The sequence below is a fragment of the Ochlerotatus camptorhynchus genome, unplaced genomic scaffold (assembly GCF_037179485.1).
Source record: "Ochlerotatus camptorhynchus isolate MF236.1 unplaced genomic scaffold, CSIRO-AGI_Acam_v1.1 ptg000022l, whole genome shotgun sequence".
NCBI classification, from domain to species: Eukaryota; Metazoa; Arthropoda; class Insecta; order Diptera; family Culicidae; genus Ochlerotatus; species Ochlerotatus camptorhynchus.
The window spans coordinates 3,115,345-3,128,936 of record NW_027040514.1 but is presented as its reverse complement, the minus strand read 5'-3'; the positions used below and the strand labels follow the sequence as shown (position 1 = coordinate 3,128,936).

The window sequence follows — 13,592 nt, the reverse complement described above, 5'->3', positions numbered from 1 at the left end:
CACAGAGGTGGCCATTACACATCAAGTAGACCAGAAAAATCGACTGAGCTTTGAGGTGGATCGATATCGACAGCAGTTGAAATCGTTAAGGCGCGAAATAGGTGTGCTTCAGCGGCCTCTTTCGCCTCAAGTGGCCGAAAACCTGTATCGAGAGGTTCAATTTCTCCTAGAAGAGGCAGCCCAAATGCAAAAAGAGGTCGATTCGGCCGAACTCACTGCGAACCCCGGTATAACGGACGGCCTGCATGCACTCAGTATCGAAGGTTTGTCTTCATCCATCCAGAAACCCAACTGAACAACTGTGGTGATGGTAATTTTACTCCCATTTTCTAGGATCTCCCGTTCTACCTGGTGGTTCGATTGTGAATCGTCCACCACGTCCTCCACGGCCTCCGCCTCCAAGAATCCCGCCAGGCCTTCATCAGCAGCTACCTCCAGGAGCAGCAGCAGCGGTGACAGCTACCTCGTCGTATACGATCGAAGGCCGATATCTAGGACAATCGATGTCGGCTCCTGCCGCCGGACCGAATGATCCCTCCGGCGGCAGTGGCGGCGGCGGCGATACAAGCACCGGAGAACAATGGACTTGCAGCCTTTGTACATTCCAGAACCACGAACTCATGACCACATGCGAAGTGTGTTCACTACCCAAAGTGTCCGGTAGACTATCGTCCCAGAATTCTGCTCCAGCTCCATCACCATCATCGCTACCACTACCACCACAACCACCATCACTATCACCGTCATCGCCAAGGCCTTCGGCTGTAGCTGCAATGGCATCCGCTTCGGCACCGCTGGTGGCAGCTTCGGCACCGGTTGCGGCCACCGTTTTGCTACAGTCTTCCTCCGCTTCCTCCTCGGCTGTCTCGTCGGTTGCTTCCACCCCGATTGCGCAACCCCCGATTCAGAACGCTCCTTATCAGAAGTCGTCCATCGAGTGCTGATAATGGCATCGACACCGAGGGGAGAAGCGTAGGAATACTCTTCCTAACCCACTGTGCTATCACAGTCTCACAGCATCGGTGCTGCTAAATTACAGTTGACGGAAAGAGACTGAGTCGAGTGATGAGTGTTGTGATTCCTATAGTAGAAAACGAATGCCATAGACTAATTCCTCATAACCCTTACGGCCCTCTCGGAGCCAGTTTGATTGTGCCAGCTTTGGCTTGAAGACGAACCACTATAAATACTGCTCGACAGAAGACTCGAGGAAACCTTTGAACAGAAGCGCCTTGATGGTGTACCGTGCCTTGCTGGTGTTATAGCGAACTAAATGTAGGCCGCAGTTTGTACCTATTGCTTAATCTATTTTCAGCTAATCCAATCCGTACTAAAAATATATGCAACTTTTAACAAAGCGTCAGTCTGTGAGAAGTTTTGTTTGGCGCAAGCGAAAGTGTAACCGCATGGAGTTTACGTTTTATAAAAGTGTGATAAAGTTTAAGCGCTTCGTGGAAAATGTACCTTAAGAACAATGATTGATGAATCGTTAGCCTTTCCGTTAGAATAGACGTATAAACTCATACACATTAATGCAAAATTATTGATAAACAAATTGTATAAATGGAAGAAAAAGACGAAGCAGCACATAGTAACCAAAAAGTTCCCCTCAGGTATGTATCGATAAACTGGTGGTTATCTCCTTGTTTACAATTAGATTTTTGATTTTACGATTACCGTTGATCCATCATATACGAACATGTGCGAGTACTTAATATCATTCATCGAGTTTATCCAGAATGGTGCGCACTCTACCTCGATGAGGTTTTTGCGGTATGATCATTTTTAACAGTATTCGCAGAGAGGCATGTGTCCGTCGTTTAGGATAAGACTGTAGTCTTGAAATAATTATTCTTATCAATTCACTAGATTCTATTGAAGATTTCTTTGCAACTCAGATCAGATTCTTGCGAAAAATGCCTTTAGCTTGTGCTAGATAAATCACAGGTGAAGCTTCTTAACCTTCAGAAATTAACTGCCCAGGTGCTAGGACATGCATTAAATCGTTATAGTGTAAATTAGGGTTTCGGAAAGCCGTTTACCTTTGATGTTCTAGACCCTACTGGATTGCTTAAGACCATAAAGTACCTTGTTTAAACGCCACACCAGTTGGAGGTCGTGGCGGTGAATATGTCTTCGTCAAAATCTACTTGCAGAAAGGCGGTGATGGCATGGTCCATCTGATTCACCTCCAGATTGTACTTGGCTGCCAGCAGCTGATATGGAACCGCAGTTAACTGTGACGAACGACAGGCGACTAAAGGGTGTCCATGATGAAATTGCCACACACAAAATTGATTCGCAAAATTCGAGTTTTCATCCGATTGGCATCAAATTTTCAGGGATTGAGAAATAACTATTAAACTTCATTTTACCATTTTACTCGTATTTTATTTACAGTCCATACGCAAATGCCCGCACCTTGGCCTTAACCCCGGCCATAAGATTCTGCACAACCTGTGAATCAACCGTTTTTTGCATGTAAACCCATACTTTCTTCAGTTCCTCGACTGTCTTCACTACCTTAGGTCGTTTAAGAAGGTGCTGCGTCATAATCGCCCAGTACTTCTCGATGGGGCGGAGCTCCGGAGTGTTGGGAGGGTTGAACATTTTCGGCACGAAATTGACCTTATTGTCCGCATACCACTTCAGCACGTCCTTGGAGTAGTGGCATGAGGCCAAATCCGGCCAGAAGATTGTTGGGACGTTGTGGGCCTTCAGGAGAGGAAGCAGCCGCTTCTGGAGGCACTCTTTTATGTACACCTGTCCGTTCATCGTGTCCTGGGTCACGAAAGGTGCACTACGCTTCCCGCACGTGCAGATGGCTTGCCAAACCAGGAATTTCTTCGCAAATTTGGACATCTTCTGAGTGCGGACATGCTCCGGAGCGCTGAACTTATCCTTGGCCGTGAAAAACAGGTTGCCGGGGATCTGTTTGAAGTCGACCTTCACATATGTTTCGTCGTCCATGATGCAGCATTCAACTTTCGTCAGCATGTTGAGGTACAACTTCCTGGCACGGGTTTTGGCGGACTTGTTCTGCTTCTCGTCGCGATTAGGGGCCTTTTGTACCTTGAACGTTCGAAGCCCAGCCTTAGTTTTGGCCTTCTGGACAAAACTTCGGCTTAGGTGCAGCTTCTTAGCCACATCCCTAACGGAGGCGTTCGGATTTCGGTTGAAGGCCCCAACTACGCGGTTGTGATTTTTGGTGTTGTACGGAATACTTTTTCCTTCACTTCTGGGCTTCCGATCGGTGGTCAACCGTTCCTCGAACCGCTTAATCACTCCGACACCGTGGAATTCGCGATTCCCAACGTTTTAGCGATGGAACGATGCGAGAGATCCTTGTTCTCGTGATGAATGCGCAAGATTTTATCACGCACGAGCTGTTCTTTCGACTCCATTTCCGCGAGTTTTGATCACAGGACTTTAAAACTTGCAGGATGTAAATAATGCACTATGAACTAAATCCACCCAAATGTTCATTAAATTCTACCAAACGGTTAAAAAGTTAGAGCAATTTCATAGTGTGGCAATTTCATCGTGGACACCCTTTATCCCTCTTTGATCACAGTGCCAATCAACGTTTCCACTGACTTGTGGTAGCAGTTTCCCGGCATTTGTTGTTAATCAGCGCGTAGTATTCCTCTATCATTCATAGCCGTTTTCCAACGTCCGGAGTCGTCAACAGTCGTTTATGGATGTTCAATCCGCCTCCCTTCCGCCTTTAGTTTGATATACGTTTCCGCCATCGTCTCAATGCATCGTGTCATGATGTCGATGTCATCGGGGAAGCCAAGAAGCTGGACATGCGAAACATGTCTGGGTATGATCAATGTGGTCTTGGATATTCAATATTGGCTCATACATATATGATTATGGCCACTTCCTCAGGGGTATCCGGAACATGTCCGGATGTGGCATTCAGTATTACTGGGCATTCAGTATTACTGCCATTGGCCTTGTTTACAAACTCTCATGTGTTACCCCTTCTTTTTAGAATTTTTATGGACCGTAAACACTACGTACCATTGGAACGTATCTACGTATCCTGATCAATGTGGGCGGCTTAGTGGAATACCTGTATAATGAGAGAGAGAAGGATTAGTAATTTCCATTTGATTCCACTACCTTATTTGCTTATCCTTGACAGATACGCGTATTTCGCCTACAATGTGTAGACTTATTCAGTGTCTTGTACTAATACTCGATAAGGTAGTGGAATTAAATGGAAATTACTAATCCTTCCCTCTCTCTTATTATATTGTATCTACGTAGTTTATGAACAGCCCCTTCCAAGATGCTTCCCCAAGTAACCAAAAGTTCTGATAAAAGGTTATTTGAGACTTAACCAGCTTGGTTGAAGGTGCTCTATAGAATTCTAAGCAGCCTCATTTTTAAGTCGTTATAAGAATTTGAAAGTTCCGGTACCATAATTGAAGAGCATTCTAAGCAGCTTCTGGCGGAAATTGAACGGCACTTTTAGAAAATAAGTTAAAAAAGGTTTTTGTCCTCTTCACCAATTTTATATGTAGTTCGCACTTTTATGAAAGTTAATTCTAAAGTCTGGTCTTTATGAAAGTTATTTTTAAAGCCAGGTATGAACGTGTATTGATTTATCAGCATTCGTAGTAGTATCAGAGCCTGTTTGAAGAATTAAACCCAGTCCTTCTGCGTGAGAGCCACTAGGACGAACCGCTACGTCATCTGAGATATATTAAAGTGAGCTGTTGTCCCGCCTACTGTTGGAGTTTTCAGTGCCAGCTTGACTTGAATGCGAAACACAACACCTTGATGAATTTTAATTTGGGGTTTGTCCGCTTGGTTTTCCGACAAACTTGTGACACAGTGGCTAGCGTTCGTAGATCACATGCCGAATACACGGATTCAAATCCAGGAAATTACTATTTAATTTTTTTTTTTTTAATTTTTGAATAGAATATTGATGCACTGCATAAATATAAAAAATTATAATTTCACTTCATATTTACGTAAAGCCCGATTAAAAGTAAATTTGGACGCATTCAAGTGATCATAACTCAAGAATTAAACAACATACACTGTTGATCAAAGCGTCAAACAAAAGGTTATTTATTCAGCTTTCAAACGATTTATAACAAGTTATTACATTTCACCGTTTCGAACGAACTGTCGCACTTTACTTGTGATCGATGCCATCATGATCTGCACAGTCGCTGGTGCCACTGCACCGGCGAACTTATTCCACTTTAAACGCATTTGTTGTGCATTTGTCACTTCTTTACCGCATCCTCGAAGTTTTCGCTTGACAATTGCCCAATATTTTTCGATCGGTCTGAACTCAGGTCAATTCGGATGATTAATATCTTTGGCGACGAAATTAACATTGTTGGCAGCATACCATTCTAGTACCTCCTTAGAGTAGTGGGAGCTGGCTAGATCCGGCCAAAACATAACGTTGGTCTTGTGTTGCTGAATGAAGGGTAAACCTTCGACGTCATTGTGTGAGATGTGATGAAAACCTTGGTTTTAAGGCCACAACTGCAAATTCCTTGCCAAATCATTAGTTTCCGAGCAAACTTATCAGCAAAAACAAATTTATACCTGGAATGGACATCCCCACGACCAGTTGCCAGCTAAAATTTTCGTCCGGGGATTTGTTTATAATCCATTTTGACATATGTTTCGTCATCCATTAAAATACAGTCATCAAATTTCGTCAAAACTCGTTCGTATAGTAATCGTGCTCGCATTTTGGCCACTAAATTTTGTTTCAGGGAGCGAATCGGATGTTTACTGGCACAAAAAGACTTATATCCTTCTCTTGAAAGGATGCTACGCACGGTGGAAAAGTTGGAATCGTATTTCTTTGCCAAATCACGTATGGAGACACCTGGGTTGCTTTTCACGTACCTCAACAACTTTCTCCTCAAGTACCATGATGCGTAATTTCGGGATGCGTCGATCAATCGAGAAAAACTTTTCACCAATTTCTTCGTTAATGAAACATCAACAAATACCTGTCAAACGTTTTTTGTTCCCACCACCAGGGGCGCGGTGGTGTATTAAACAGTGCGTCCAGATTTACTTTAAATCGAGCTTTACATGAAAGTTGCTAATAAACACTTGTGCGGATTGTTTCATGTGAGCTTTGACGGACCTTTTTAAAAACTTTCAAGTTGCTAAGAAGTTCCGCAGGGAACTTTTAAAACACTTTAAAGTTTGCTAAGAATTTCCGCCGGAAACTTGTTCGGAACTTGGTTGCGGCCATGTTTTCAGCGTTGCCTGAAGTTCCTAAGAAGTGCTTAGAGATGCTTTTGGAACTTTTTTGAACTTCAAGTTGCTAAGAGTACGCATCGGAACTTTGTGTAGCCTAAAGTTCCTCATATGCTTTCTTTAGCTTCTAAAGTAGCTTGTTGGAACTTTATATGCAAAGTGAGTTTTATCGTGGAATGCGAAACTTTTGGATGCTTGGGAAGAAAGTTCTGTCGGGACTTTATTTGAACTTTATGGAACTTGAAAGTTCTGTCAGAACTTTATTCGGACTTTATGGAACTAAAGGGTTCTGTCGGAACTTTATTTTAATTTTATGGAAAGCGAGTTTTATCGTCGAATGCGGACCTTTTGGTTGCTTGAGTTTAATCTCGCGGCTCGTATACACTGGAACATGTACCTCACATTGTCCGATCGAGCAGAGCTGAATGGCATATGATACTCGGCACATCGGGCTTCGGTTTGAAAGTCGGTTTTAAGTACCCTTCTTACACTGGGGAAAATTAAACATTACTTCTATGTTATTAACCATGGATATTTGCAATAGGAGCAACCAAATATGTTCAATGTGTCGAACCATTCATTGTATCCAGCATTTTATGAGTGCTTATGGCCGCCACAATCTGGCTGAGTTTTTGGTAGGGAACATATGATTTGTGTCATATGGGTTGTGTCGTTTGACTTATAAACGTTCAAATTTGATCGTTTATACGTCAAACGACACAACCCAAACTTCAAATCTTATGTTACCCTTCCAGAAACTCAGCCAGATTGTGACGGCCATAAGCGATCGTAAAAATGGATACGTGATCATCAATAATATGTGTTTTAACACATACCTTATGTAACTCATGAATTATATTAGATTTCACTGTGATCATTGTTTATTTGAGCCCAATGAATGCTATGAATCATTCTACATGGATTAGGTTGGTTCAAAATATCGATTTTGCTCATTCGTTTCTAAATCAGGTCCTGATCATTTTTGAGTTTATTTGAATACGATCTCATACTGCACTGGCCCTTTAATGTTTATATGGGAATTTGTATGGGAAAAGTGAACTTTTTGTTCTCAAAGTCCTAGTCCTTCACCTTATTTTTTTACGGTAAAGCTTAATATCTGCTCTTATGTGCAATTTTATCAGCTATAACTTTGTTGAAGACTACTTGTTGGATAGAATTCAAGCGAAGACAACTATCAAGAAGACTAGTAACTCATCCATTTTCTCATACGAACGCTATGCGACGACAGGTACAATCGCGTCATCTGCCGCTCAAAGGTAAATGCTTCGATCGAATTTGATAGCAAAGATTACATCCTCAGAAGAAAGGTTTGTGTATTTGCTCATATTTCTATGCGTTGCTTCCACCTTCATTCAAGCGCAGCGCTACTGTATCTGTCGCTTGAATTCTGGCAAAGTTGCCAGTCTTCTTGATATGAAGTCTTCGCTTCAAGTAAGTTAGTTATTAAATGATTTCGAAGTCGATAGCTTTCATGATTAATAAACTGCTGTCAGGGCAACCCTGCACCTTGCACTTATGACATAGCAGTCTGGATTGTTTACCCTATTCTTTGCGCCAAGCGCGCAAATTTTGCCTGCTGAGCGGTGATGGAGCAGGTCAGAAGATCATCTTCTTTGTAATAAATTAATCACTCATTATACTGACGATCACATTAGTGCAAACTTTTCCTTAGATCATTACAATGAGGGACTAGAACAAGCCTGCCCAGCCTTTAAAACTTGCTTTTTCGAATTGTTGTATCCTTGTTCGATACACATGTTTCAACTGTTTATTTCTCATTCATTCTGGGCGAAAATTCATGATGATGAATAAAATTGGGCCGGCGCCGGTGGTGTAGTGGTAAGCGTGACTGCTTTCTAATACCCCAATGGGTCTGGGTTCAATCCCAGCCGAGGTCGGTGGGATTTTTCTGAGGCATAAATATCTCTGGTCACGTCTTCCTTCGGAAGGGAAGTAAAGCCGTTGGTCCCGGCCCATGTGTTGTAGAATGGGTGCGATATCCTACGCAGGTGTGGAAGCTGCCTTCCTGCACATTCGATTGCCGTCAATGGATGGCAATCGATGTCCGTCGGTGATTGGCACTAGATTGCGGAACAGAGACCGACGTTAAATAAAGGACAGAAGACAGAATAAAATTGGGCTAGATCGGGCCGCACGTTGGGCAGCGCTGGACTAGAACGATGAGAGCAAAAAGTATGAGTTCGCATCCAAATGAGCTCAAATTTTGGGAGAACTATCAGAACCTGATTTAAAATGTATTGAGCTTGGTGGAGCAAAATCGCTACTTTGAACTACTCTAATGGATATTTACCATAAAGTATGTGTACTTTTCCTTAGTGCAGGTATAAGAAAGCTAAAAATAATCAAACGACGTACAATGTATGTTCAATTTTTTACACTGATGTATATCATATTCGTTTCATGGGTATTAGAGTATAGTACAACTAGTTATCAAAATCTCTTCAGTAATTTCAAAAAAATAAATAAATCTAATCGCTAAATACCGATCATCATCAGAAATATTTATAACCAGTTAGAAACTAGGCCACCAAAAAACGAAAAATCAACGAAACCTCCATTACATTTACAGTTGACTCGATATAAGGACCTACCTATGTGTAGTTTTATCATACTAGTGAGAAAGTAATAAACATGTTTTAACCATCTGGCGTGTTTTTTTTTTGTGTCTACTTACAAAGAGAAATTGAAAATTTCCTTCCTTTAGGGCAAACCATGATTGAACATGGTCTTGGAATGCTGCTGCAATTGGACATATCGGTCGCCAATTTAGCTTAATAAAAAAAATCCGATATGGTCAAATGGCGCAGCATCCGCAGTCCCAATCCAACTAACATTTGCTGCTGAATGATATGTGTGTGTGTGTGCGTGTAAATATAACTAACAATGTGTGTCCAGTTGTGAGCAAATGCAATCATCCCATTTCATACATTTCGGTGTTCAATCATAGAAGAGATAGTTTCTACATTGACTGTGTAATTATACCATTTCGTTCGACTTTCAGTAGTAACCTCAGGGCAGGACATCCACATCTATCTATCGCCTGGCCAGAATAGTAAGTCTCGCAGCGAGATATCGCGAAGAAGCGTTTAATGCTATTCCATCTGTTCTATCGTTTCCTCTTTCAGAAATTATTCACTCTTGGATTGTGTCTTAGTTCAGCAGGGATGTCTAGCCGAGCGCACTCTGGTTTCGAGATCATCCCAAACCGATAGCAGAGCCCAATGGACTTGAATAATTGATAAAAACCAGCTGAGAATATGACTGTTTGTGAGCACAGGGATTGGTTCAGAAAGAGAACAAAAATCTCCTAAATTCAGCAGTTAGTAGTTACCATGTTGCCAAAAATCCAGCTTAATCCTGTGCGTGAATGTGAATGACTGTGGCTGGTTAGAATGCTATCTATCACAAAAGCAATGAAATAGAATCACATCCGAGCGTTGTTAGGGAACGAATTAAACAGTAACTTATTTATTTTGTCCATTGTAAATAAAACATTACACCGCCTAAAACCTAGCCTCTCTTGTGATGGAAACGTCAGAATTAGATCATTTATCCACCTCTCTAGGCCACACCAGCCCGTTGCATTTGGGCACATTTTTACACATGCATTAAGTGGAATTTTAGTTCATTTTGTTTTTTTTTTTCTGTGGAGTCTGTTAAATCTGTAACTAAATTGAATAAATTAATCAGAAAGCTTCCTGAATGGGTTGTGTTTGCTGATCTTTGTACATTATATGGAACCAAAAGAAAGCCAGTCAAATTCACAGGGTTTTATTTTTTAATAATTTACTATTTTGGATATGAACTGATCGATGGCATATAAACAACAAAGAAAGTAATAACTTCAACCGTTATTGCGACACTAACATTTTTGTTTTTTTTTTGGTCTCCAGTGAAATTCAGAATGAGAGAAAAGAGTAAATCAATTATTTCCAATAAGGAAAAGAGTTCAAGTAGAGTTAGTAAATATCTAAATTCTGGTACCGTAAACCGCCATAATTCTGCGCAGTTAAGAAAAACATAATTTCAATTAAATGATAAAAAAGTTATGAAGCTACTAACGATAAACTATTTCTATCATAAAGCAGTGTTACTGAAGAAGTATTCAAGAAAAACATAAACTACCAATATCTGTGACATAACTGTCCGAATATAGGATCACATCCCATTTTTAAATTAATTTACCAGTCAAATTGCTTTTTAACGTAGTTAATCACCTTCCGATCAATTATTTAATTATTATTAAAGTGAATAAATCGAACTGTTTGTTGCTAAGATGATTTCGGTGATCTTAAAATGATGAATGGACTGCACGTAAGAAGACGTGATTGATAATTCTCCCGAATATCCTGGTAAATACTTGTTGACTTAAGTAACATTAGGAGCCACCAAACAAGGTATAATAACTTTTGACTAAAAAAACTAGTATTTTGGAGCATTGAAGCTAGCGATCTGCTCAAAAATGCTTAAAACCCTGCTTAATATGTTAAACATTGCTATCACTATGAGATTATATGTGTTTAATTGGAAATAGGAATAACTTTTCGGTCATCAAACCAAAACTTTATTTTTCTCGGATCGGTGCGAATGTTACTTTCGACATAATGAAAATTTGCTCTTGAATATGTCTTTATGCCTAAAGGGCCACCTACATTAAGGCCGGCGCACAATGCATACGTTTTCGGGTTTTTTGACAGATAATGCATGGGCTAACTGTCAAAAAACCTGAAAACGTATCTACTGTGCGCCGGCCTTTAGATCCGTTTGCGTTGCGTTGACGTAAATTTGACAGTTAGACAATAGATTTAGCTGTCACTTTGCCGCAACGCGTCCGATCTGGATGTAATGTGCGTGGACCTTAAAAAATGGGTATCCTAATTCTGCGCAAAAAAAAATGCCTAATTCCACGTACATTTTAAATTGTTATAATGTTGAATATTTATGTATTTTACTATCGGAATCCAATAGCACATCTAAGCGAGGGGGACGACTCTATCTACGATGCAGAAAAAATTGTGTTATGCTGTGGCTAGCTGCACGCACGCTGAGTAGATAGAAAGAAGATTGTTGACGATTCTGAAGATTTCCTGCAAGAAGATGATGCGCGATGCAAGTAGATGCGACAAATGAAAGAAGATTTTTCGAAGATTGATTCGCTAGTGTGAGATTTGTTGAGCATCTAAACTCGAGATTTAGATGTGTCGCCCCCCTCGCATCTAAGGGAATCTGGGATAACGGGAGGGAAGGTTATAGGTGGTTATAGAGTGACTGGATGCGAGACTATAGGGTAATAGAATTTGCTCTCGGTCTATGCTTTTTTTTCCGAACACATAGTTCGATTTTTTTTTATTGTTGCTATTTTACGTCATGATAATACATTATTCACAGAAAATAATGAGATTCAACTAACAAACGGGAATTTTGCTGAGATCCGAGGGGCACGCACTAGTCTTTCAATACTACGCAGCCTGTTGACCAAATATTAAAAATCTTGTCATTACTGCTTTCATTACTTTAAATACTCTCTAAATTTAATTAAATATTTTAAATATTAACAAAATTTGATACTTTAATTATTTTAAATACATTTAAATTATTTACCATTACATTATTTATCGTTAATTATATATTGATTACTTCCAATAGCCTTAAAAGCTTTCAAAATAAAATTATTGCTGTCCTCAAAGTATTTAAATTACTACGATATATTTTAAATATCCACGCACTCATACCATAGAGGTAACTCTAAGACCACTGGGTCCCGAAGAAAATCATTATTATTTTTGGCTCACTCAGTACCAGAACAACGGTCCCAAGCAGTCCCAAGCTATTTCACTCACCCCTGCATGTTCTGCATGAATCCACACACCCCTGATGTTATCTGTCAAACTTTCATAGCGAATCAAAACAAACATAGTGTAGTAATAGAATTTCAACTAGAATAGGGTACGTTAATCGTTTGCTTGGGACCAATAGGCTACTAAAGTGGTGAGTCAATTTAAAATCGTTAGTTTCGTATTGATTGTTGCTCATACCTAGTAGTGCGCACCCCTTGCCGAGATCTCAGTTAAAAACATAAATTTTGCTGAATCTCAGTAAGTTTTTCACTGACATCCAGCAAAATAAAATGGCGAGCTGCTCGGTGGTGCCCATCTCGGCAAAAAAATCTAAGTGTGTGCTGCTACATTCACGGTTCCGGACTTTGTTTTTCTTCTTCTTCTTCTTTCTTTTATTGAACGTCGGTCTCTGTTCCGCAATCTAGTGCCAATCACCCGAGGGGGGCGATACATCTAAATCTCAAGTTTAGATGCTCAACAAATCTCACACTAGCGAATCAATGTTCGAAAAATCTTCTTTCATTTTGCAGGAAATCTTCAGAATCGTCATCAATCTTCTTTCTATTTACTCAGCGTGCGCGCAGCTAGCCACAGCAAAGCACAATCTTTTCTGCATCGTAGATAGAGTCGCCCCCCTCGCAATCACCGACGGACATCGATTGCCATCGATTGACGGCAATCGAATGTGCAGGAAGCGAGGGGGTGACTCTATTCAAGATGCAAGAAATTTTTTGCTTTGCTGTTGTGAGATGCACTTCCGCTCAGGGCCCCACAAAGTCACTTCCAATCGAAAATCTTCAGTGACGATGAAGCTCTCAACCATCACTTTCAATTGAAAGTCATTCTGTCTTCTCTTCGAGCAGATCCCCGTCAACATCAACAGAACCACTTTCGATCGGTTTTCATGCTGTTTGTTCTGGCTTGACTCGTGTTCATTTCTTCTTTCATTGTCAAATGAACTTACTTTTGCATTGAAGCAAAGCTATTTGATCCACAGTTTTTATGACTTTTGTTGATTGTTCACTCGGTTCATTTAAGCGTGTGCGCATTGATCTGTACACGTGGTTGTAAAATTTATCATTGTTGGGTGGTTTGTTTACCCATCAATATGGGTACTTTTTGAATCGGGGTGACGTCTAGAGATCGAAAATTGATATGCGACGCCATTTTTAAATCCAAGATGGCTGCTTCCAGCTTAAGAAAAAGTTAGAAATGCTGTCAAATACTTATCAATAAAGGTATTTTAGGAATCGGTATAATGTCTAGAGGATGAAAATCGTTATCCGACGCTATTTTGAAATCAAAGATGGCGGCTTCCGATTTACGAAAAAGTGGAAATACAGTCAAATACTCATCAATATTGGTATTTTTGTAATCGGTATGAAGTCTACAGATCGAAAATTGATATGCGACGCCAATTCGAGATCCAAGATGGCGGCTTCCGATTCCAGAACAAGT

At 40.5% G+C, this 13,592-nt stretch overlaps 1 protein-coding gene across 4 annotated transcripts in view; it reads left to right on the top strand.

Moving 5' to 3' along the window:
* Tab2 (TAK1-associated binding protein 2) overlaps positions 1-10,010 on the top strand; it is a 73,413-nt gene extending 63,403 nt beyond the window's left edge. Inside the window, exons 3-6 of one of the 4 annotated variants that reach the window (XR_010517841.1) lie at positions 6-263; positions 334-1,275; positions 9,299-9,349; positions 9,423-9,453. Coding sequence is in view for 2 of the 4 variants with exons in the window: in XM_065227185.1 (XP_065083257.1) it covers positions 6-263; positions 334-944 (869 nt within the window). In the remaining 2 variants the exon portion in view is untranslated. Of the gene's footprint in view, positions 1-5; positions 264-333; positions 1,551-9,298; positions 9,350-9,422 lie in introns of those variants that run through there. The other 3 variants (XM_065227198.1, XR_010517842.1, XM_065227185.1) reach the window with 3 other exon arrangements.
* The last annotated feature ends 3,582 nt before the right edge of the window (positions 10,011-13,592 follow it).